Consider the following 24,230-nt stretch of genomic DNA (forward strand, 5'->3'; position numbering starts at 1 on the left):
GTCTCCAGTCAGAGTGCAGTGGATGGAGAGCAGGATGTACCGGTGATGCCCAGAAAGTGTGGTACTGGAGTCATGTCCAGTACACTTCGGTGAGCCAATCACTGTTTTTTTAATAAGATATTTTCTGATTGGTTTTACAAAAACGAGGAAAAATGCATTTCCAGCCAAATATTGGTTTTGGCCTCTGGTAAAAATCCCAACACAGATGCTTCCTTTATAGGATTCACCAGGGGCTCAGCAAACCCCTGGTCCAATGGGAGACAGGAGGAGAGCTGTGAAGGGTTGGCTCTCTTTCATGGCTGTGCGGTTCAGGAGGAGCCGCTCTCCAGGGACCAAATCCTTAACTTTGTAACATGACAGCAGCGATGATGGGAACAACAGCAACAAAATCTTAATAACTAAAAACCGAATGTTGTTTCCAACAGGGATTTATTGACACTTGTAAACTATGATTCAATGACTTCTCTAAAGTCATTCCTTTACTGTTGTTATTTTTTTTATTTTTGTTTTTGGTTTTGTTTTTTGAGTCAGAGTCTGTTTCATATACCCCAGGCCATCCTAAAGCTCAAGATCCTCCTGCCTCAGTGTTCCAAGTGTTGAGATTACAGGGGTGTGTCAACACATGGACATGGATTTACAGGGGTGTGCCCCCGCATGGATTACAGTCCTATCCTATGTTCTATCAGAAAAAAAATTTTCATTTCATGTTCCCTACGATGCCATCTATAACCATTTTGTTATACCTTGGATTTGCACACCAGGAAAGAGACTATTATTTAACTGATCTTTTCAAATTCCTTATTTTTAATGATATATTCCACATAAGAAAAATTTTGAAGACATATGTTTATATCCAGTATTCCAGAATACTTTCTTTATGGGTTCATGGTTCATTCTCTCTAAATTAAGTTACTATTAGCAGAGGAGTATATCTGGCCCATTAAATAAATATTTATGTGCAATATATTATTTAATTCAACCAGAATACAATATATTTGTAGTTTCATTTTATGATGCGAAGGTTCACTTCAATTTATTTTTAGACAGATATATTTAGAAGAAATGCTTGTAATTATAAAAATAAAAAATCTAAACTTTTAACAAATTTGAAGAAAAACATTCATTAAAATACCAAATTAAAAAAAATGACAAACTGATATAGAGTAGCCAGGTTTGAGAAGAGGATGCCTATATGATCAATGTATAACAACAGATCCAGCTATCAAAGAGTCTATATTATTGAAATGATAAAACTGTATATTCTCATCAGTTTTTAAAGGAGACCTGAGTTTCGTAGGATTTCTGAAGAGACATAAGATACCAATTCCTTTCATTTATTTTCTTATTTTTTCTTGTTTTTGAGAATTTCACACAATGAATTTTGATCATATTTGCCCTCTCCCCAAATCCTCCACACCCATCTCCCTTTCCCAATCCACTCAACTGTATTCTCTCACCTTATTTAAACCCATCAAGTCCAATTTGTGCTGCCCATAAGCTACTCCTGGATGTGTGACCTTCATCAGAGGGTGGCCAGCTACCAAGGGGCTGTGCCCTTACAGAGCACTGACTCTCCTCTTCCAGAGGCTATCAATTGGCAGCAGATTTTAGCTAGAGATGGGACTTAGTTCCTGCCTCCCTCCTCTGGTGGGAATTTTGTCTGGCCTCCTTCCTTTTCTGCATGCTGTCTGAACCACCATGAATTCATATGTAGAGCTGTTTAGCTGGATACAGAAAACACCATTTCTTTTGGTTCTTAAACTATTTCAACCTTTCTTCTGCAATGATCCCAGAGCCTTGAGCAGATAAAGTGTGATACAGAAGTCCCATTTAGGGCTGAGCATTCTGCCACCTCTTATTATTGTACCTTGACCAATTGTGAGTCTCCCTCTACTTTAAAAAAGCAACCCTTCTAATGAGGGTGGAGAAACGCACTACTGTATGGGTACAATGATAAGTCATTAGGAGTTTATTTCATGTTATGCTCATTTAACAGAGTAAAGAAGTTTCTCCCCCTAGAAACTAGGACCTGTCTCGTCACAAGTTCTTGATCCTAATAACAGGGACAAATACAAGTTTCTACTGGTGGACAAAAGACTTTATTTCAGCTTACAGTTACAGGTCCCAATCTATCACCAAGAGAAATCAGGGCAGGAACTCAAGGTAGGAGCCTGGCAGTAGGAACTGAAGCAAAGAGTATGGAGGAGTGCTGCTTACTGGCTTGCTCTCAGCCTCCTTTCTCATAACACTGGCTCTTCTGACCAAGGATAGTGTCATTAAGAGTGGACTGGCCCCTCTGTGTCAAACATCAATCAAGATAATATCTCACAGACTTGTCCAAGGCCAATCTTATCTGAGAAATTGCTCAGCTGAGTTTTCTCTTTCACAGTGACTCTAGATTTACATCAAGTTTACAATAAAATCTAACCAGGGCACTATCTCTCCAAGGCTTGAATGAAAACCCTAAGAGGTGGCATTTATGATTGCCCATCCCTGTGGATCCCAAATGTGTGACAGGCTTTGTTTCAGGCAAATCCTATTCTATATGTCTTTGAAAAAACATCTATTTATTTAAATTTATCTGTTTAACCTTGAAAACATACCCAGCTATAAATTTGATTGTTATAGGTGACTAACTACTAATCCACATTTCTTTTTGTTTAACTTTGAATTTTCTTTTTCTTTTTTTTTAATTGACTTTTATTGAGCTCTACATTTTTCTCTGCTCCCATCCCTGCCTTTTCCCTCCCCTTCAACTCTCTCCCACGGTCCGCATGCTTCCAATTTACTCCGGAGATCTTGTCTTTTTCTACTTCCCATGTAGATTAGATCTAATAATGTCTATCGTAGGGTCCTCATTGTTGTCTAGGTTCTCTGGGATTGTGATTTTTCTTTGCTTTCTGTTTAAAAATCATTAATGAGTGAGTACATATGTTATTTATCTTTCTGGGTCTGGGTTACCTCACTCAAAATGATGTTTCCTAGCTCCATCCATTTGCCTGAAAATTTCAAGATGTTAATTTTTTTTTATTAATTAAATCACTGCTTGGTCCATAAGCTCTAGCTTCTTATTGGCTAACTCTTACATATTAATTTAACCCATTTCCATTAATCTGTGTATCACCACGTGGCTGTGGCTTACGGGCTAAAGTTCCAGTGTCTAATTCTGGAGGCAGCTCCATGGCCTCCATCTCCCTCTCCACCTTTCTTCTCCCAGCATTCCATCCAGTTTTCCCCCACCTAGCTCTGTTCCCCTATAGCTCTGCTATAGGCCCAAAGCAGTATTCTTTATTCAATAGAAGCAACACATCATAGACAGAAGGACCTCCCACACCACACATCAAAACTGCATAGCAGTCTTTGCTCATTGTGCCACAAGATGTTAATTTTTTTCAGCTGTGTAATACTCAATTGTGTAAATGTTCACATTTTCCTTATCCATTCTTCGGTTGAGGGGCATTTAGGTTGTTTCCAGGTTCTGGCTATGGCAAACAATGCTGCTATGAACATAGTTGAGCACATGTCTATGTGGTATGATTGAGCATCCTTTGGATATATACCCAAAATGGTTTTGCTGGGTCTTGAGGAAGTTTGTTTCCTAATTCTGAGAATTCACCATGCTGATATCCAAAGAGGCTGTACCAGCTTGCACTCCCAACGGCAATGCAGGAGTGTTCCCTTTTCCCCACATCTTCTCTAGTATAAGTTGTCATCAGTGTTTTTGATCTTGGCCATTCTTACAACTGTAAGATGTAATCCACATTTCTTAATTATACATTACATTTTTAAATGTGCTGTATAAGCAAAATACCTCCAAATAAGAGTAGAATCAAATACAGAATAAAAATTAACTTCAAATTTGTATCAATATACCAAAGTCTGTACCAATGTAAAATATCTGATGTTAATAGTTTCTATTTCTATATCCCCACCAAATGTTGACAAACATCCATAACACACCAAATGACCAAAAACCACCCAGTCCATCATTCTCTGGGTGTTGTGTTCTCATCTGCTTCCTGTGTCTATGAATGACAGCATCTTTACGAGATCTTGAGATAATTGAAATAATGGTCAAGTCCTGGAAAACCTAGTTTTAACACTTATTGTCCAAACTCAGAACTGTTCTCATACAGAGGGATCAGCAGATACTCCACCTGTCTTGTAGATTTTCTTGGATTATTTCTTTATGCCTATAGCAAAGATTTTCAGTTGGTCTCCCACCGCCCCATCAAATCTGATCTCTATTAAACTTTAAGGAATCCAAAGACTGTTTTTTTTGTTTGTTTGTTTCCTCTGGAAACAAAAGCATAACCTCTTCCAAAGGCAATACATATTCTGACTTCCATTTTAAAGTTAAGGTATGACTAAATTATCTAGGTTGGTTTAATTTATCAGTCTTTTCTACAATTCAATGTCTCTAATTCAATTGCTCATCCTCTTTCAGAGCTTCAAAATCACCACAACACCATGCAGGATCCAGACTCGCTGTGTATTTCCCATCTTTATGTGAATTATCCTTTTTCTATTATTATACTCTCTCTTTAAAGACTTTACTATTATTTATAAGCTATTATTTTTTCTATGGCTGTCTATATCAATTTGTTCTTTCTTTTTTATCCTTTCTTTTCTTTCTTTTTTTATTAAGAACTTTTATACAGTCTTTTCTCATTTTACATAGCTAAAGGTGAAGGCATAAGTCAAAAACAATCCCACACCAGTTTAGAATTATGATTAATAGAATGGTTATTTATTTAAAGGGGAAAAAACTTACAGATCATAGTCCCAGACAACAGCCCTCTGCGCAATCAGGAAGGGAGTCTAGTCGCCGGAAGAGGAGCAGGAAGTAAATTAAGAGAGCGGAAGGAAAGGAAAGTGGCTGCTTTTTTAAAGGGAGAGAGACCAAGCCCCAATGGGCTGGTATCTCAGCAGCTATTGGCTGGAGAAGTGGAAGGACCTCCCGCAACACATAGCTATCCCCATTCCCACTCCCTCCCCTCCTCCCACTTCCTCTACCTTCACCCCACCCCACCTCCCTATCCACTCCTCAGAAAAGGTGACACTTTCCATGGGGAGTCAACAAAGTCTGACACTTCATTTTGAGGCAAGACCAAGGCCCTCCCCCTATATCTAGACTAAAAAAGTTATCCCTCAAGAAAGAATGTGCTCCTAGGTGCCAGTTCAAGCACAGGGATAAATCCTAGTACCACTGCCGGTGGACCCACAGACTGTCCAAACCTCATAACTGTCTCCCACATTCAGTAGGCCTAATTTGGTCCTATGCAGGTTTGCTCCTTATCAGTCCAGAGTCAGTGAGCTCTCACTAACTCAGATCAGCTGTTTCTGTGGACATCACCATCGTGGTCTTGACCCCTTTGCCAATATTATCACTCCTTTATCTTTTGGGCTGGTCTCAGGTTGCTTGGTCCTTGCTTCTCTGTAGATCTTTGTATATCTGCTTCTATCAGTCGCTGGTTGAAGGTTCTATGATGACAATTAAGGTAGTAGTCATTAATCTGATTACAGGAGAAGGCCAGTTTAGGCATCCTCTCTACTGTTGCTTAGAGTCTTAGCTGGGCCATCCTTGAGGATGCCTGGGAATTTCCCTAGTGCTACGTTTCTCGATAGCTCTTTAATGGCTCCCTCATTCAAGATATCTCTTTCCTTTCTCTCCCTCACTATCCTCCCCACTTCTTGAGCATCCCATTCTCTCTTATTCTCCTCAACCCTCCCATTCTTCCCTCCTCCTCTCCTTCTATCCTCCCTTCTTCACCCCCCCCCCAATTTTCTCAGGAGGTCTTGTCTATTTCCTCTTCTAGGGGGATCCATGTATATCTCTCTTAGGGTTCTCCTTGTTACCTAGCTTCTCTGTGGTTGTAGGATATAGGCTGATTATCATTTGTTTTATGTCTTATAACCACTTATGATTGAATACGTACCATGTTTGTCTATCTGGGTTTGAGTTACATCACTCGGGAAGCTTTTTCTTGTTCCATCCATTGCATGCAAATTTCAAGATGTCATTGTTTTTACCACTGAGTAGTACTCCATTGTGTAAATGTACCACATTTTCTTTATCCATTCTTCAGTTGAGGGGCATCTAGGTTATTTCCAGATTCTGATTATACAAATAATGCTGCTATTAACACAGCTTCATATGGTTAGCAAAAAACTCAGGATAGCCAAAACAATCCTATACAATAAAGGAACTTCCGGAGGTATCACTATTCCTGATGTCAAGCTCTATTATAGAGCTACAGTAATGAAAATAGTTTAATATTGTCATAAAAACAGACAGATGGACCAATGGAATTGATTAGAAGACCATGATATTGATCCATACACCTATGAACACCTGATTTTTGACAAAGAAGCTAAAATTATACAATGGGGGAAAAAAGCATCTTCAACAAATGGTGCTGGCATAACTAGATGTCAACAGATAGAAGAATGCAAATAGACCCATATCTATTCCCATGCACAGAACTTAAGTCCAAATGGATCAAAGACCTCAACATAAATTGAGCCACACTGAACCTGATAGAAGAGAAAGTGGGAAATACATGTGAATTCATGGGCACAGAAGACCACTTCCTAAATATAACTCCAGCAGCACAGACACTGAGAGAAACAATTTATAAATGGGACCTCCTGAAACTGAAAAGCTTCTGTAAAGCAAAGGACATGTTCAACAAGACAAAGCGACAGCCTATAGAATGGGAAAAGATCTTCACTAACCCCACACCAGACAGAGAACTGATCTTCAAAATATACAAAGAACTCAAGAAATTATACATTAAATTACCAAATAATTCAATCAAAAATGGGGTACAGATCTAAACAGAATTCTCACAAGAAAAAATTGCAAATGGCAGAAAGACACTTAAGGAATTGCTCAATATCCTTAGCCATTAGGGAACTACAAATCAAAATGACTCTGAGATACCATCTTACACCAGTCAGAATGACTAACATCAGAACACCAATGACAGCCTATGCTAGAGAGGATGTGGAGTAAGAGGAACACTCATCCATTGCTGGTGGGAGTGCAAACTTGTCCAGCCACTTTGGAAATCAGTATGGCAATTTCTCAGAAAATTGAGAATCATTCTACGTCAGGACCCAGCAGTACTACTCTTGGGCATATACCCAAAGGATGCATACTCATGCCCTAAGGACATTTGCTCAAAATGTGTTCATTTTTTTCTTTCTTAAACATACACACATTTTTAAACACACTGTAACTTGTTTAGAGGTTTTTGTTTTTGTTTTTTTTTCACCTGGATCTAGCCTTTTCTGATTACTGAGCCAAACTGCTAAGCTATCTACCTATGGTTCTGGTGACTGGCTCTGGCCCCTCCTCCGGTCCTGACAGTCAACTTTAAGACCATGGACTCAGTAGAGAGCTGCTTTTAACCTAATCCTATTTAAGCATTTAACCTGGAGCTGCATTCAACTACCCAGGCTCTAGGAGGTAGGTTCCCATCACTGTGGAATTTCCCTCTAGGTCTCATAACTGTGCACTTCTGATTAAGGAGCAGAAACCACAGACAGTTTTATAGAATGACTCTAAATTTACAACTGTCAGAAAAAAGTAGTAGATTTTTGCATGTAGATGAAAATATTCATGTGTATTGAAATGTATTATTTCTGGGGAAAATGTCCACAAACATAGTTTAGACCATGAGATGTTTAAGAAACTGTGCCAAGCATAAAAATGGTATTAAGTCTGAAAATGTGAAGCTTGTAGGTGTAGTTGTTTGAGAGGATCATAAAAAGTTACCTCCCAGGTCATCGAGGTCCTCCTGCAGCCGTGGATCTGCAGACTGGGCCCCTTCACATGATCTAGCAGTTCCCGGATGAGGTGGATGTTGGGGTAGGCTAACTATAGCCCTGGTTCTGGCCTGAGTGGTAGCTAGATTGCTCAGTCCACTGGTTTTCCCTCGTGACCTCAGGGAGCAGGCAGCAAGGTTCAGGGCCAGTACTCCTGTTATCATGCCCTCAGGGCCGGCTCACCCAAAACCACGCCCATACCCGTGCCACCAAGGGCAGTTTTTCTGTTTTGCCCAGGTGAGGTGTGGGACCAGATGTTGCGATTGGTAAGGAGCAGCACCAGCTCTCCTGTTCCCATGTCCCAGAGGCCAACATTCTAGCAAAAGGTGGGAGGGCCTCACTCATGCCACCACATGGTAGGTGGGGGGCGGGGATGTCAGCTCTCCTGTTCTCACACCCTCAGGGCGGCCTCACCTACATCCCCCCACCACCACCACCACAGGTCAGTTCTAGTGTGCAGCCCAAGCAAAATTCAGGGCCCTCTATCCTGCGTGCTGCTGCCAGTGAGGGCCAGGAGCAGGTCTCACAAGGCAACAACAGGATATCCAAGAGTAGTTCCAGTGAGGGACCTGTATTGAAAGTGTAATAGAAGCCAGAGGCCTCTAATCAGACCGATGAATCCTTGCAATGAACACTTAATAAGTAAAAATGTATGGGCTAAACGGTATACCGTGTGACTCACTGGATCACAAAACAAGACTTTGTTATTTGTTTCTCCTTTAAATTTTATTTTATTTTGGGGAGGCAGATTCAAGGGCAGGGGACAGACGGGCAATACAAGAGGATGGGGAGATTAATGGGATCAGGATAAAAGACGTGAAATCCACAAACAATCAATACAAAGTTTATTTTGAAGAAAAAGCCAGGGCTTGTAAAATGAAGATATCTAGCAAGCAGAACAATAATATGGGTTTCTGTCAACAAAATTTAATTTGAGGCGGATCATCATAATAGTTCCACAGGAAATAGAACAGTATATTTATCAGGCTTTAAAATCTTATATCAATAAGGCTAACACTTGTAGTCCTTATTTTGTGGCCAAGAAGACCCTGGCCACCAACCTCTTAAATGCTCCCTTTACCTCTTTGTTCCTAAGTGTGTAGATCAGGGGGTTCAGCATGGGTGTGATGATCCCATAAAAGAGGGACACCATTTTCCCTCTGTCCTTGGAGGCAGGGGACGGTGGCTGCAGATACATGTAGATGGCAGTACCATAAAACAGCACCACCACAACTAGGTGGGAGCCACATGTCCCAAATGCCTTTCGCCGACCTTCAGCTGACCTGATCCTCAACACTGCTTGGACGATAAAAGTATATGATATGAGTATAAGAGTCACGGGTATTATAAGGAAGATAGCACTTACTAAAAATAATTCAACTTCAATAGTTGTGGTATCCACACATGACAGTTTGAGCAGGGCAGGGATCTCACAGAGGAAATGATCCACTTTCTTGTGGCCACACCGTGGCATCTGAAGGGTCCATGTGGACTGCAATAATGAGTTGCTGAAGCCACTGATCCAACACGCAGCCGCCAACTGCAGGCAGCGCCTCTGGTGCATGATGACTGAGTAATGGAGAGGTTGACAGATGGCTACAAACCTGTCGAAGGACATGACGCCCAGGAGAAAGCATTCAGTGCAACCCAAGGCCAGGAAAATGAAAAGCTGGACCACACAGCCTCCATAGCTGATCACCTTCCGGGAGCTGCAGATGTTGACGAGCATCTGGGGCACTGTGCTCGTGGTGTAGCACAGGTCCAGCAGGGACAGGTTCGTGAGGAAAAAGTACATGGGGGTGTGGAGTTTGGAATCCAGGCGGGACACCAGAATTATCGTCATATTCCCAAAGATGGTCAGGATATAGGACACCAGAAACACCACAAAGAGTGGCAGCTCCAGCCATGGCCGATCTGAGAACCCCAAGAGAATAAACTCCCCTGAGATGCTCTCATTCGCCAGAGTCATGGTAAATGGTGCAGTCTCCGGGTCCCTGGAACACAAAGGGTTAGTAAGCCCGTGAACATGTTTATTGACTGCATCAATTAGATATGAAGTGATGATGCCAGAGCGTTTCCTGCATTTCCAAACTGATCCTGTTAGTGTGGAAACCGTGTTGATAAAAGGTTAAGCGTCTGTCAAACCTTCCACAGGTGTTCATGGATTGCTAACAGTTTTTAACACAGCGATTTCGAGTTTGCAGCACTGTGTTCGTTTCTACAGTCACAGAGCTTCTCCTCTGTGTTTGCCTGTCTTGTGGACGGTTGTTCTGGGGTCTTTCTACCTGGGTATGTGCTGTTAGGGGGACAGAGATATTGTTCCTGTTGTTTAAATTCACTTAAGTTTCTTCCCAGAATCAGTGAGAGTGTCTGGTTGCAGGCGTTTGTTAGGATTAGGTAAGCCTCATTTCCCCACTATTCCTGCCAGTTTCTAAAATAAATCCAGACATTATGACATCTACGTTGTAAGGTTTCCGATATGATGTCAGGAGACTCATCCTCCTATGCTATGTCCCAGAATCCACCAAGGATTAGCTGGAGTGATAATGAGGCTGGCGGTCCTGGCACAGGCACCCCAAACCCCTTCTCTAACTAATTTCATTACATCTCGTGCTCTGATCTTCAGGTTCCTCATTAGGCAAATGATCTCCTAATTTTGTTGTCTGTACGTTTCATTTTGGGTTTTCATCTCTGCCAGATTTGGGGACTTTAAAAGAGTGGGTTGGGTTGTAAAACTGTGATGCCCGTGCCCAGTACTGTGATCCCCGCCCATCACCCTGATCCCTATTGCCTGTGGTCCTGATTTTCTCCTATCAACAAAGCCATGTAGGGACTAACTCATGTTTCTTGTTCAATGATGTTAATGACTTGTGTTTTTATTCAAAATTATATTGAAAAAATAAACATATTCTGTAATGCAAACTGAAGGAATGTAATTAAAGAATAAATATACTTGGAAAAAAAGATAAAGACACAAATATATTTTCTGATCTTTTGAGAGTCACAGGGGCATCCTACTCAGCCTGATTCTGAGAGGGAACAGAGGAATGAGCTCAAAGCTGCCACAGTGACAGAGGGACAGAAGGGCTCAAAGGTGTCACTTGGAGCTCCTACTGTGTTCCTTTTTTAAATACATTAGGGTGCACGTGGTTATGTTACAACCCTCAGGGTCAGTTTTAAATCCAGGGGCCAAGGATTTGAAACATCCTAAGCATCGATGTTATCTTTTGGTTAGACAGTTGCCAGTGCCTTCTCCACAGGAGCTCAGGTGCTGGCCACAGGTGTCAGAGCACTGGGATACTTTGTGTGGAGGTGAGTGAGAATCCTAAAATATCTTGGAAGTAATGATATAGCAACTCCAACATATAATGAGTATGTATCCCAAAGAAGTCTCCATGAAAAACTAAGTTTTCAAATTTATTTTACCAATATGAGAATGTACTTTTTACAATTTGTCCATAGTTATTAAAATCAGCTATGGGTATTGGTTTTTCCCCACCTGTTGTAAAATATTTAGTTCCCCTCATCTGCTAGGTGTTCACGAAAATAATTTCAATGTAGTGTGTATGTGTGTGTGTGTGTGTGTGTGTGTGTGTGTGTGTGTGCATGCTGGTGTGTGAGAGTTTTTACACACCCAAGCTACAGGGAACATCTTGGTTGGGACAGAATTTCTCTCCTGTTGTTCACGCTGCACATGACAAGCTAGCTGACCCTCCAGATTGATCCAATTCTCCCCTCTGTCTCTCATTTTGCTAGAAACACTGGGGTTCTGAACAGAACCCTGTGCACCCTGTGCTCAGCCTAATGTGGTTCCTGTGGTTTTGAACTCAGGTCCTCAAACCTCTGTGGTAAGACATTTATCTGCTGAGCCATTTTTTCAGTACCTCAAGATAGTTTTATATTTTTGAGGTGTGGCCTCATGTATCCCAGACTCTCCTCAGATTTGCTCACATATCACAGGATGACACCTTGTTATTTGATGTTTTCCCAAAGTATCTCATATTCTTATGAGAGGGTCTTTCAAATATTTTTTTCTGAATTATGTAAATAAACCATAGGAGTCTTCCCCCCCCACACAACTAATAGGGAAGGTTTTACTTACAGTTTACCCTTTAGAAAAGCTGAGCCCTGAAGGCAGAAGCCTGGGTTTATTTGCTCCCTAACTTAGCTTGCTTCCTGGGAGCCCAGATCTGCTTGAGCAGCCAACAGAAGGGAAAACTAACCTGCTCTGGAGGCCATGGTCCCCCACCGAGACCACAAATGTCTCCTAATGCTCAAATTCTAATGCAAATCTATTTAGTAATTTCTTATATATTCTACTTACCTCTAATTTAAGCGTGAGAGACAGAAAAATTCATTTTGCCTTCCAAAACGTTTGGCATTATAACAGAAGTAATTAAAGTGGCACAAACACAATGGCGCTTCTGTCTGCTACATAGTCAACTACTCATTCAGCTGAGGCTAACTGAAGTTCTAGTTCTGCTTGCTGGGCGTCCCGAGGTCTCCAGTCAGAGTGCAGTGGATGGAGAGCAGGATGTACTGGTGATGTCCAGAAAGTGTGGTACTGGAGTCATGTCCAGTACACTTTAGTGAGCTAATCATTATTTTTAACTAGATATTTTCTGATTGATTTTACAAAAATGGGAAGCATACATTTATAACCAAATACTGGTTTTGGCCTCTGCTAAAATCCCAACACAGATGTTTCCTTTATAGGATTCACCAGGGGCTCAGCAAACCCCTGGTCCAATGGGAGACAGGAGGAGAGCTGTGAAGGGTTGGCTCTCTTTCATGGCTGTGCGGTTCAGGAGGAGCCTCTCTCCAGGGACCAAATCCTTAACTTTGTATCATGACAGCAGTGATAATGGGAACAATAACAGCAACAAAAATCTTAATAACTAAAAGCCGATTTTGTTCCCAACAGGGATTTATTGACACTTGCAAACTATTATTCAATGACTTCTCTAAACTCATTTTATTACTGTTATTTTTCTTTTTGCTTTCTTTTTTTTGGCTTTTTTGAGACAGAGTTTGTTCCATAGTTCTCAGTATGTTATAAAGCTCCAGATCCTCCTGCCTCAGTGTTCCAAGTGTTGAGATTACAGGCGTGTGTCACCACATGGATTTGCAGGGGTGTGTCACCACGTGGATATACAGGGGTGTGTCACCATTTCTGTCCATCATTTAGACGCTTACATCAGAAAGAAGCAAATTCATTTCATGTTCCCTAAGATGTCATCTAAAATCATGTTTTCACACCTTTGATTTGCACATTGGAAAAGCGAGGGCTAGTTGTCTGATCTTTTCAAATTGCTTATTAACTTTATATGATCTATTTCATGTAAGAAAATAATTGAAAACATATTTATATCCAATATATTCAGAATATCTTTTCATTCATGCGTTCACTCTCTCTAGACTAAGTTACTATTAGCAGAGGATTATCTGTGGCCCATTAAATTGTTTTGTTTAAAATCTATCTGCAAAATGATATTTAATTCAACTAGAATAAAATGTCTTTGACATTTTTATCATATGTAGGTTCACTTCAATTTTATTTTAGACAGATAGATTTAGAAGAAATGCTTATAATTGTGAAAAACAAAACTAAGCTTTTAGCAAATTTGAAGAAAAAAAATCTAATAAACTAGCAAGATAAAAAAAATGGCATACTGATGAAGAGTAGCCAGGTTTGAGAAGAGCATGCCTGTATGATCAGTGTAGGAGAACAGATCTAATTATCAAGGAGTTTATATTCTCATCAGATTTTTAAATGATACCTGAGTGTCATATAATTTCTGAAGAGACATAAGATATCAATTCCTTTCATTTATTTCCTTATTTATACTTGCTTTTGAGAATTCCACAGAAAGGATTTTGATCATATTTGCCCTCTCCCCAAATCCTCCACACCCATCTCCCTTTCCCAATCCACTCAGCTGTATTCTCTCACCTTATTTAAACCCATCAAGTCCAATTTGCACTGCCCATAAGCTATTTCTGGATGTGTGACCTTCATCAGAGGGTGGCCAGCTCCCCAAGGGCTATGCCCTTACAGAACACTGACTCTCCCCTTCACATGTATACCGGTACTTGCAGAAGCCAGGAGAAGGTGCCAGATCCCGGGAAGTTGTAAGTCACCCAATGCAGATCTGGAAATCAAACTCAGGTCCCCTGGGAAAGTAGCAGGCACTCTTAACTGCTGAGCCACCTGTCTTAGTTTTCTTGGCATTACCGTGATAAATTCCATGACAAAGAGGAACCTTTGGAGTAAAGGGTTTATTTCATCTTAAGCTTCCAGGTCCCAGTCTATCACCAAGAGAAGACAGGGCAAGAACTCAAGGCAGGAGCCTGGAGGCAGGAACTGAAGCAGAGATCACGGAGGAGTGCTGCTTACTGACTTGCTCTCTGACTCATGCTCAGCCTGCTTTCTTATATAACACTGGCTCTCCTGACCAAGGATAGTGCCATTAAGAGTGGACTGGCCCCACCATGTCAATCATCAGTCAAGATAATCTCTCACAGACCATGATCAAGGCCAATCTTATCTGGGAAAACTAAGTTGAGTTTTCTTTTTCACAGTGATTCTAAGTTGACAATAAAATCTAACCAGGATGCCATCTCTTGTGGGTAGAGACTGCTTGCTTTTCCAGCAACCCATACCCAAATAACCACACAAAAACTATATTAGTTACAACACTGTTTGACCAATAGCTTAGGCGGCTTTCTAACCAGATCTTACATCTTAAATTAACCCATTTCTATTAGTCTGAGTATTACCACTAGGCTGTGGCTTACCAGTGCTGGCATGTTATCCTTTGGCAGCTACATGGCATCTCTCTACATACTTTCTTTCTATAGCTCTGTTCAGATTTCCCACCTGGCTTTGCTCTGCGAAGACTTTGACCAAAACAACTTTATTCATTAGCCAATGGTAATAAAACATATTCACAACATACAGAGGAGATCCCCACATCAATCTCTCCAATCCCTGAATGAAAATCCTAAGAGGTACCATTTATGAGTCATCATTCATATGAATCCCAAATGTGTGACAGGCTTTCTCTTGGGCCACCAACCAGTAGCCAATTCATGACAAAGAGACTTGGTATTAGTTATGAATGTTCAGTCTCATCTTGGCTCTTGTTTTAATCTGTTTCTCGTTAGCTATGTTTGTCTCAGGCTTTTTACCTTTCTTTCATTCTGTATATGTTACTTTCTGTTTCCTTTGTGTCTGGTTGCCTAGTGGCTGCCTGGCTTCTGGCCCCAGGTGTCTCTCTTTCTTTTCCCCCATTCTCTCTCATTCCTCTCCTCTCTTCTCTTCTCTCCTCTTATTCTCTCTGCCTGTCGTCCCACCTGTCCTTCCACTGCTTAGCTATTGGCTGTCCAGCTTTTTATTAGATCATTCAGGTGCCTTAGGGAGGCAAGATAAAACAGCAACACAGGTTAAACAATGTAGCACACTTTTACATAATTAAAGAAATATCTCACAACATAAACAAATATAACACATCTTTGCCTGGTTAAAGTAATAATCCATAACACAAATGCCATCATAAATTCTCATGAGACAGGTAATAAGAGATCTTTTGTTTTGTTTTGTTTTGGTTTGGTTTGGTTTTTTGAGACCAGATTTCTCAGTAGCTATGGAGTCTGTCCTGGAACTTGCTCTATAGACCAGGTTGGCTTTGAACTCACAGAGATCCACCTGCCTCTGCCTCCTGAGTGCTGGGATTGAAGGCATGCACCACTAATGCCCAGTGGTGATGAGAGATCTAACTGAGTTGCACACAGAAAAAAAAAAAGAGATTTAACAGTGAACCAAAAGTATCCCAGACTCAATCAACAAGACATGCCTACAGTGACCACTAGTCAAATCAGGCAGGGGAGCTTTACTACTCTTTCTTTCTCTTCCACCATTTCAGAGAGAAGGCCTAACCAATACTGTGAATTCAAATGTATGGCCTCTAGAATTTCGAAAAGTAAGTTTTGTTGCTTCAATTCATCAAGAATTGGGCAACATGTTATAGTGGCCCTGGGTGATGAATACAACTGATTGCTTTATTGTGTCCAAGAGTTTATCTTCTGGAAACTAACTAAATTCTTCCTACACTATGATTGCCAGAGTCATAGACTTTTTTGGTTTAGAAGGGATCTTAGATGTATATCCCAACGTCCTCCAGCATTTGGAAATATCAGATATACTAACCCATTTTGTATTTTGTAGTGTGGTATCTATGAGAAGAGTTAGAATAGGCTCTAGCAGTTTTGTCCTCAAATGACAAATCATCAGCCAAACTTCTACATGATACCTGCTATGTCATTCTTCATTTTCTCTGATTTGTGAATACACAGACACAAATGTATGAAATTTATTTTCACTATAGAAATATTCCTAAAACATAACTTAAATAGGAAATCATTAAGTAGATTTTAATTTGATCTTCATTTCATATAAATTTCTATTTTCCAAGATTGTCAGAAATGGCCAATTCTATTAGGACTGTATAAGGCCAATATCTTTATGAGTCCTTTCTTCCACTGCACTAAAATCACCTTCTTGATTTTTACCCACTAGAAGGAATTCTGCTCTTTGTGAAAGAAACTCCATTTCTTGAGCACCCTTCTAATGCTGATGTCAGGGACAACAGGACAAAGTGCTTCCTATTCTATGCTGAACAAATCCGTACCTTAAACATCTTCAAGAGTTTTGATATTCTGATTCCTCAATTCTTCACTCACTCCCTAGTCTATGAATTCATTTTAGTTGTAAAATAGATCGATTAAAATGCAAATCCTAGAGCCAAAACCAATAGTGTATTAGTACGTGTTTGTCTTAATTAGATTTTTATTGCCAAAGTCAAACGTAATGACCAAAAGCAACATGGGGAGGAAAGGATTTAGTTCATCTTACAGCTGATCCATCATCCAGGGAACTTGGGGCAGGAACTCAGGGCAGGAACTCAGAGGCAGGAACTGAAGCAGAAACCATGGAGGAATATGTATTACTGGCTTGGTCCAAAAGGCTTGTTCAGCCTGTTTCCTTTTGCTATCCAGACTCACCTGCCCAGGGATGGCACTGAACACAGTGGGTAAGGCCCTTCTACATCAACCATGAATCAGGAAAATGTCCTACAGACTTGTCTATAATCCAAATTTATGGAGGATGTTTCTTAATTAAAATCCCCTCATCCAAGATATAATTAGGTTTGTGTCTAGTTGACAAAAGCCAGCCAGCACAATGTCATTATCAGTAACTGATCCAGGTGAAGCTTTTATGGAATTGGTTGTCAAGATAGTTCACTATCTTGTAGTATATAAAATTATATATATATATATATATACATACATACATACATATATTATACATATACTGAGTTTTGTTAAATTTCACCAGCTTTTTTCTTGTTTTGCTTTTATTCTTATTTCATACATATTTAGAATAATTTTTCTCTCATTCCATTTTCCTTTTTGTATCATTTATTTTTATGCATATTGGTGTCTTGCCTGCTTGTTTTTCTGTGCACCTCCTTTGTACCTATTGCCCACAGAGGCCAGAAGACCGTAAGAGGACATCAGATCTCCTGGGACTGTAATCACAGATGATTGTGTGAGACCATGTGGGCACTGGGAATCAAAGAGCACTGGTTGCTTTTCGAGAGAACTGGGGTTCAGTTCCCACCATCCACATGGTGTCTTGTAATTGTTTGAAACTGTGGACCCTCTCGCTGCCATGAATACTGCATGAATATGGTGCATAGATATATAAGTTGACAAAACACCAGTACACATAAAAATAAAATAATGTTCTTTAGCACTTCGTTGATTCTGAGAGTCAAGTGGAAGATGTATGAATTATAGTATGTTCTAGTTCAAGAAAATTAATAAAGATTCAATGAACATTCTTCTTGAATATGAAAAGTGATGTGGCGCACGCCTTTAATCCCAGCACTCGGGAGGCAGAGGCAGGCGGATCTCTGTGAGTTCGAGACTAGCCTGGTCTACAGAGCTAGTTCCAGGACAGGCTCCAAAACCACAGAGAAACCCTGTCTCGAAAAAACCAAAAAAAAAAAAAAAGTGATTTAAAGAAGTGGAGGACAGCATTGTATGATGAACATTTGAGAAATCATTTAAACTGCAAGTAGTGTTTTAATGGTTAAAGGAGAGAGATGTGTGGTCAGGAGAAATTGTTCAAAATGCCCAAAAGAAGTTTGACTCAGATTATAAAATACAGCTTTACTATTTTTATTTATTTAATTTTTGGTACATGAAATAGAATAAGACTTTAAGAGAAGTAGAAACTGCAAAAATAAAAGAATTGAAGATTTGATTAAAACTGTAGAAATTATCAATGAATTTTTCAGTATAGTGTTGTTTCTTTTTCTTTTCTTTTTATTTTGGTTTTTCAAGACAGGATTTCTCAGTAGCTTGGAGCCTGTCCTGAAACTAGCTCTTATACACCAGGCTGGACTCGAACTCACAGAGACCCGCCTGCCTCTTCCTCCCTAGTATTGGGATTAAAGGTGTGCGCCGCCACCACCCAGCTAGCGTTTGTTAAATAGTGTGGAATTTCACTCTAGGTCTCATAACTGTGCACTTCTGATTAGAGAACCGAAGCCTCAGACAGTTTTGGAGCATTATGCAGGATCTACAACTGTCAAAAAAAATCATAGAGTTCTAATTTATGAATGTAGATGAGAATATTCATGTGTATTAAAATGTATTATTTCCGGGGAAAAGATCCACAAACATAGTTTAGACCTTAAGATTTTAAGAAACATTGCCAAGTATAAAAATGGTATAAGTCCTGAAAATGGGAAACTTGTAAGGTTAACTATTTAGGACGATCATTTTTTTTTTATTTTGTATTTTTTAATTTATTTCTTTTTTAAAAAAATACATATATTGTTAAAAATAAGAATTTAGATAAGGCTCACTTGTCAGAAAACAGCATGTTTTATTTATTTAATTAATTAATTAATTAATTAATTTATTTAAGATTTCTGCCTCCTCCCCGCCACCACCTCCCATTTCCCTTCCCCTCCCCTAACCAATTCCCCCTCCCTCATCGGGCCCGAAGAGCAGTCAGGGTTCCCTGCCCTGTGGAAAGTCTAAGGACCATCATTAAAAAGTCATTTCTTTCATCTTGTAGATCCTCCTACAGCTGAGGAACTGCAGGTCCCGCCCCTTCACACGCTCCAGCAGTTCCGGGATGGGGTGGATGTTGAGGTGAACTAACTATAGCCCTGGTTCTGGACCTGGGTATTAGCAGAGCTCCCCAGCTTACCAGCTTTCCCCCTTCGACTCCACTAAAGCAAGCTCTCCAGTGTTCTAGCGGAAGCTTCACCCGAGACCCTGGCATCCATACACCCAGAGTCTGGAGTATTCTGGTGGAAGTTCTACCCAAAATCCCCTCCCTCATCTCTCTCCAAACCCTGCCATAATGTAGGATGTCCTGTATATATGTTGCTTTTATTGGTTAATGAATAAAGAAGTTGCTTTGGCCTGTGATAGGGCAGAGTAGAGCTAAACAGGGAAATCTAAACCAAATGCTGAGAGAGAGTAGGCGGAGTCAAGGAGAAGCCACAGAACCCGGTAGGAAACAGACACAGGAGACAGACACCAGATAGAACCTTACCAGAAGGCCACAACCATGTGGCGATACACAAATTAATAGAAATGGGTTAATTTCAGATATAAGAGCTAGCTAGCAATTCACTTAAGCTATTGGCCAAACAGTATTGCAAATAATATGGTTCCTGTGTGATTATTTTGGGTCTGGGTGATTGGGAACGAACAAGTTGCTTTCTGCAAACACTTTCACATCTCAGAAAGCCTGCCAAATAATGACACCTCCCTCACAGATGCTCAAGACCATTCTTGCAGGGTATTTAAACTGCACCCCCCTCCACCAAAAACAGACACATGTTTTTTCCAGTCTCTCTTTCCTGTCTCCTCTCTGGGGGAGTGGAAAATCATCTGGGAGTGTTACATCCATTAAAAGTGGGATTTTTCTATTTGGTTTGATTTGGTCTGATCTGGATTGCTGCATTGGCAAGAAGGCTTGTTCCGGTGCGGAAACTTTTCCTCCAGTACTGTCCTGGTTAGCTCACCCAATGCCAGTGCAGCAGGCAGCAAGGATCAGGGCTGCTTCTCCTGTTCCCATGCCCACAGGGCTGGCTCACCCACACCCACACCACCAGAGATAAGTCTTATGTTTTGCCCATGAGACGTGCAGGACCAACTTTCCCAGCTGCTGCAGAGACCAGCTTTCTGTCCTGCCACAGTGGACAAAAGGGGTGAGAGGGCCTCAATGATGCCACCACACGGTAGGTGTGGAGGGTGTAAATTCTTCTGCTCTTACGCCATTAGGTTCCCTGTCCCCTCCCTGCCGCTGGCAGCAGTGTCAGCTCTAGTGTGCAAGCCAGGCGAGATTCAGGGCCTACTACTCTGTGTGCTGCAGCCAGTGAAGGGCAGGAGCAGGTCTCCCAAGGCAAGAAAAGGATATCCAAGAGGAGGTCCAGTGAGGCCCCAAGTGGATGCTGCAGTAGAGGTCAAAGGCCTCAAGGCAAACCAATGACTCATTGCAATCAACACTTAGAAGTGAAGATGTATGGACTTGACTAAAGCATAAAGTGTGTAACTCACTGCTTCACACCACAGCTTCCATGCTGAGACTGGTTTGTTTTTATTTTCTATTTGGGGGAGAAGGTGGCAAGGGGAGAGGGAAGAAGGCAGAGGACCAATACGAAGGGACAGTGAGATGACTGGGATCGGGATGCATCATGTGAAATCCAGAAAGAATCAACACAAAGGTTTTCGTTGTTGTTGTTTTTAAAAAATGGTCACTTCTCAGGACATGTGTGATGAATATATCGAGGAAGCAGAACACTAATACAGGTTTCAGAAAACAAGATGATATTTGAGTAGGATCATCATGATAGTTCCAGAGGGAACAAAGCAGTATAATTTATCAGGCTGTAAAAGGTTATGTTCATAGGACTCTAGTATGCCGACTCCTTATTTTGTGGCCAAGAAGACCCGTGTCATCAACCTCTTAAAAGCTCCCTTTACCTCTTTGTTCCTAAGTGTGTAGATCAGGGGGTTCAGCATGGGTGTGATGATCCCATAAAAGAGGGACACCATTTTCCCTCTGTCCTTGGAGGCAGGGGACGGTGGCTGCAGATACATGTAGATGGCAGTACCATAAAACAGCACCACCACAACTAGGTGGGAGCCACATGTCCCAAATGCCTTTCGCCGACCTTCAGCTGACCTGATCCTCAACACTGCTTGGACGATAAAAGTATATGATATGAGTATAAGAGTTACGGGTATTATAAGGAACACAATACTAACAAAAAATAGTTCAGCTTCAATAGTTGTGGTATCCACACAGGACAACTTGAGCAGGGCAGGAATCTCACAGAGAAAATGATCAACTTTCTTGTGACCACACCGTGGCATCTGAAGGGTCCACGTGGACTGCAATACTGAGTTGCTGAAGCCACTGATCCAACACGCAGCTGCCAACTGCAGGCAGCGCCTTTGGTGCATGATGATTGCGTAATAGAGAGGCCGACAGATGGCTACAAACCTGTCGAAGGACATGACGCCCAGGAGAAAACATTCAGTACAACCCAAGGCCAGGAAAATGAAAAGCTGGACCACACAGCCTCCATAGCTGATCACCTTCCGGGAGCTGCAGATGTTGACGAGCATCTGAGGCACTGTGCTTGTGGTGTAGCACAGGTCCAACAGGGACAGGTTCGTGAGGAAAAAGTACATGGGGGTGTGGAGTTTGGAATCCAGGCGGGACACCAAAATTATCGTCATATTCCCAAAGATGGTCAGGATATAGGACACCAGAAACACCACAAAGAGTGGCAGCTCCAGCCATGGCCGATCTGAGAACCCCAAGAGAATAAACTCCCCTGAGATGCTCTCATTCGCCAGAGTCATGGTAAATGGTGCAGTCTCCGGGTCCCTGGAACACAAAGGGTTAGCAAGCCCGTGAACATGTTTATTGACTGCATCAATTAGATATGAAGTGACGATGCCAGAGCGTTTCCTGCATTTCCAAACTGATCCTGTTAGTGTGGAAACCGTGTTGATAAAAGGTTAAGCGTCTGTCAAATCTTCCACAGGTGTTCATGGATTGCTAACAGTTTTTAACACACCGATTTCGAGTTTGCAGCACTGTGTTCGTTTCTATAGTCACAGAGCTTCTTCTCTGTGTTTGCCTGTCCTGTGGACGGTTGTTCTGGGATCTTTCTACCTGGGTATGTGCTGTTGGGGGGACAGAGATATTGCTCCTGTTATTTGAATTCACTTAAGTTTCTTCCCAGAATCAGTGAGAGTGTCTGGTTGCAGGCATTTGTTAGAATTATGTAAACCTCATTTCCCCACTATTCCTACCATTCTCTAAATAAGTCCACACATTAATTATGGCTTCTACCTCGTAAGTTTTCAGACACGGTGTTAGGAGACTCATCCTCCAATGCTGTGTCACAGAATCCACACAGTTCTGTTAGCTGCTGTGACAGTGAGGCTGGCGGGCCTGGCTCATCTGCCCTTCTGGAACTAGTTTCACTGCATCTTGTGCTCTGATCTTAGGGTCCTCATCTGTAAGGTGAGGACACAGATGCATTTTCTGGCCTGTTGAGAGTTACAGGTTCACCGCACTCAGCCTAACTTTGGGAGGGAACCAAAGAGTAAGCTCAAAGCATCCACACTGACCGAGGCACAGGGGGGCTCAAAAGAGTCACTTGGTGCTTCTGCAGTGTTCCTTTCCAAATGGGTCAGCGTTCAATTGGTTATGTTACAACCCTCACAGTCAGCTTCAAATCCAGGGGCCAAGGAAACATATCCTAAGCATTGATGTTATTTTTTTGTGTAAACTGTTGGCAGTACCTGGTCCACAGGAGCACAGCTGCTGGGTCACAGGTGTAAGAGAGCTGGGATACTTTGGGTAGAACTGAGTGAGAATCCTAAATATTTTGGAAGTAGTGATATAGCAACTCCAACCTCTAAAAAATATGTATCCCAAAGAAATCTCCATGAAAAACTAAGTTTTCAAATTTATTTTACCAATATGAGAGTATATATTTTACAATTTTTTCCATAGTTATTAAAATATTAGCTAAGGGTATTGATTTTTCCTCACTTACTGTAAAACATTTAGTTCCCATCATTTGCTAGGTGTTCATGAAAATAAAATATGAAATAATCTTTCAATGTATTTTTCTCTGTGTGTGTTTGTGTGCACGCTGGTAGGTGCTAAATTTTGCACATGCAAGCTACAGCACAAATATGAAGCTCAGGGAACATCTTGGTTGAGACAGAATTTCTCTCCTGTTGTTCACGCTGCACATGACAAGCTAGCTGACCCTCCAGATTGATCCAATTCTCCCCTCTGTCTCTCACTTTGCTAGAAACACTGGGGTTCTGAACAGAACCCTGTGCACCCTGTGCTCAGCCTAATGTGGTTCCTGTGGTTTTGAACTCAGGTCCTCAAACCTCTGTGGTAAGACATTTATCTGCTGAGCCATTTTCTCAGTACCTCAAGATAGTTTTTTCAATTTTTTGAGTTGTGGTCTCTTGTATCCCAGGCTCTCCTCAATCTTGTTCACATTTCCTTCCTTATGATATCTCATTATTTTACGCTTTTCCAAATTGCCTCATATTCTTTGAGAGTGTCTTTCGTATATATATATTTTTTTCTGAATTATGTAGATAAACGATAGGAGTCTTTCCCCCACACAGCTAATAAGAGAAGGATCTACTTAAAGTTTACCCTTTAGAAAAGCTGAGCCCTGAAGGCAGAAGCTGGGTTTACATGCTCCCCTAGCTTAGCTTGCTCCCTGGGAGCCCAGGTCTGCTTGAGCAGCCAACAGAAGGGAAAACTGACCTGCTCTGGAGGCCATGGTCCCCACCGAGATCACAAATGTCTCCTAATGCTCAAATTCTTATGCGAGTTTATTTAGTAATTTCTTATATATTCTACTTACCTCTAATTTAAGCATGAGAGACTGAAACTTTTGTTTTGACGTCCAAAATGTCTGGCATTATAACAGAAGTAATTAAAGTGGCACAAACACAATGGCGCTTCTGTCTGCTACATTGTCATCTACTCGTTCAGCTGAGGCGAACTGAAGTTCTAGTTCTGCTTGCTGGGCGTCCCGAGGTCTCCAGTCAGAGTGCAGTGGATGGAGAGCAGGATGTACCGGTGATGCCCAGAAAGTGTGGTACTGGAGTCATGTCCAGTACACTTCGGTGAGCTAATCATTATTTTTAACAAGATATTTTCTGATTGATTTTACAAAAATGGGAAGCATACATTTATAACCAAATACTGGTTTTGGCCTCTGCTAAAATCCCAACACTGATTCCTTTTT

The 24,230-nt window shown here is 41.2% G+C and overlaps 2 protein-coding genes across 2 annotated transcripts; both read right to left on the reverse strand.

Moving 5' to 3' along the window:
- Positions 1-8,860: 8,860 nt before the first annotated feature.
- Positions 8,861-9,802, reverse strand: LOC101989736 (olfactory receptor 2B2-like). Its single transcript, XM_005369937.1, has one exon. The coding sequence runs from the start codon at positions 9,800-9,802 to the stop codon at positions 8,861-8,863; it is 942 nt and encodes a 313-aa protein (XP_005369994.1).
- An 11,051-nt stretch (positions 9,803-20,853) lies between these two features.
- LOC101990016 (olfactory receptor 2B2-like) lies at positions 20,854-21,795 on the reverse strand. The gene has a single exon (XM_005369938.1). The coding sequence runs from the start codon at positions 21,793-21,795 to the stop codon at positions 20,854-20,856; it is 942 nt and encodes a 313-aa protein (XP_005369995.1).
- Between the last annotated feature and the right edge of the window lie 2,435 nt (positions 21,796-24,230).

Source organism: Microtus ochrogaster, unplaced genomic scaffold (assembly GCF_000317375.1).
Source record: "Microtus ochrogaster isolate Prairie Vole_2 unplaced genomic scaffold, MicOch1.0 UNK66, whole genome shotgun sequence".
Lineage (NCBI taxonomy): Eukaryota > Metazoa > Chordata > Mammalia > Rodentia > Cricetidae > Microtus > Microtus ochrogaster.

Bases quoted from the DNA above. Each gene is read 5' to 3' on its own strand.
- LOC101989736 (XM_005369937.1), bottom strand. From the start codon at position 9,802: ATGACTCTGGCGAATGAGAGCATCTCAGGGGAGTTTATTCTCTTGGGG.
- LOC101990016 (XM_005369938.1), bottom strand. From the start codon at position 21,795: ATGACTCTGGCGAATGAGAGCATCTCAGGGGAGTTTATTCTCTTGGGG.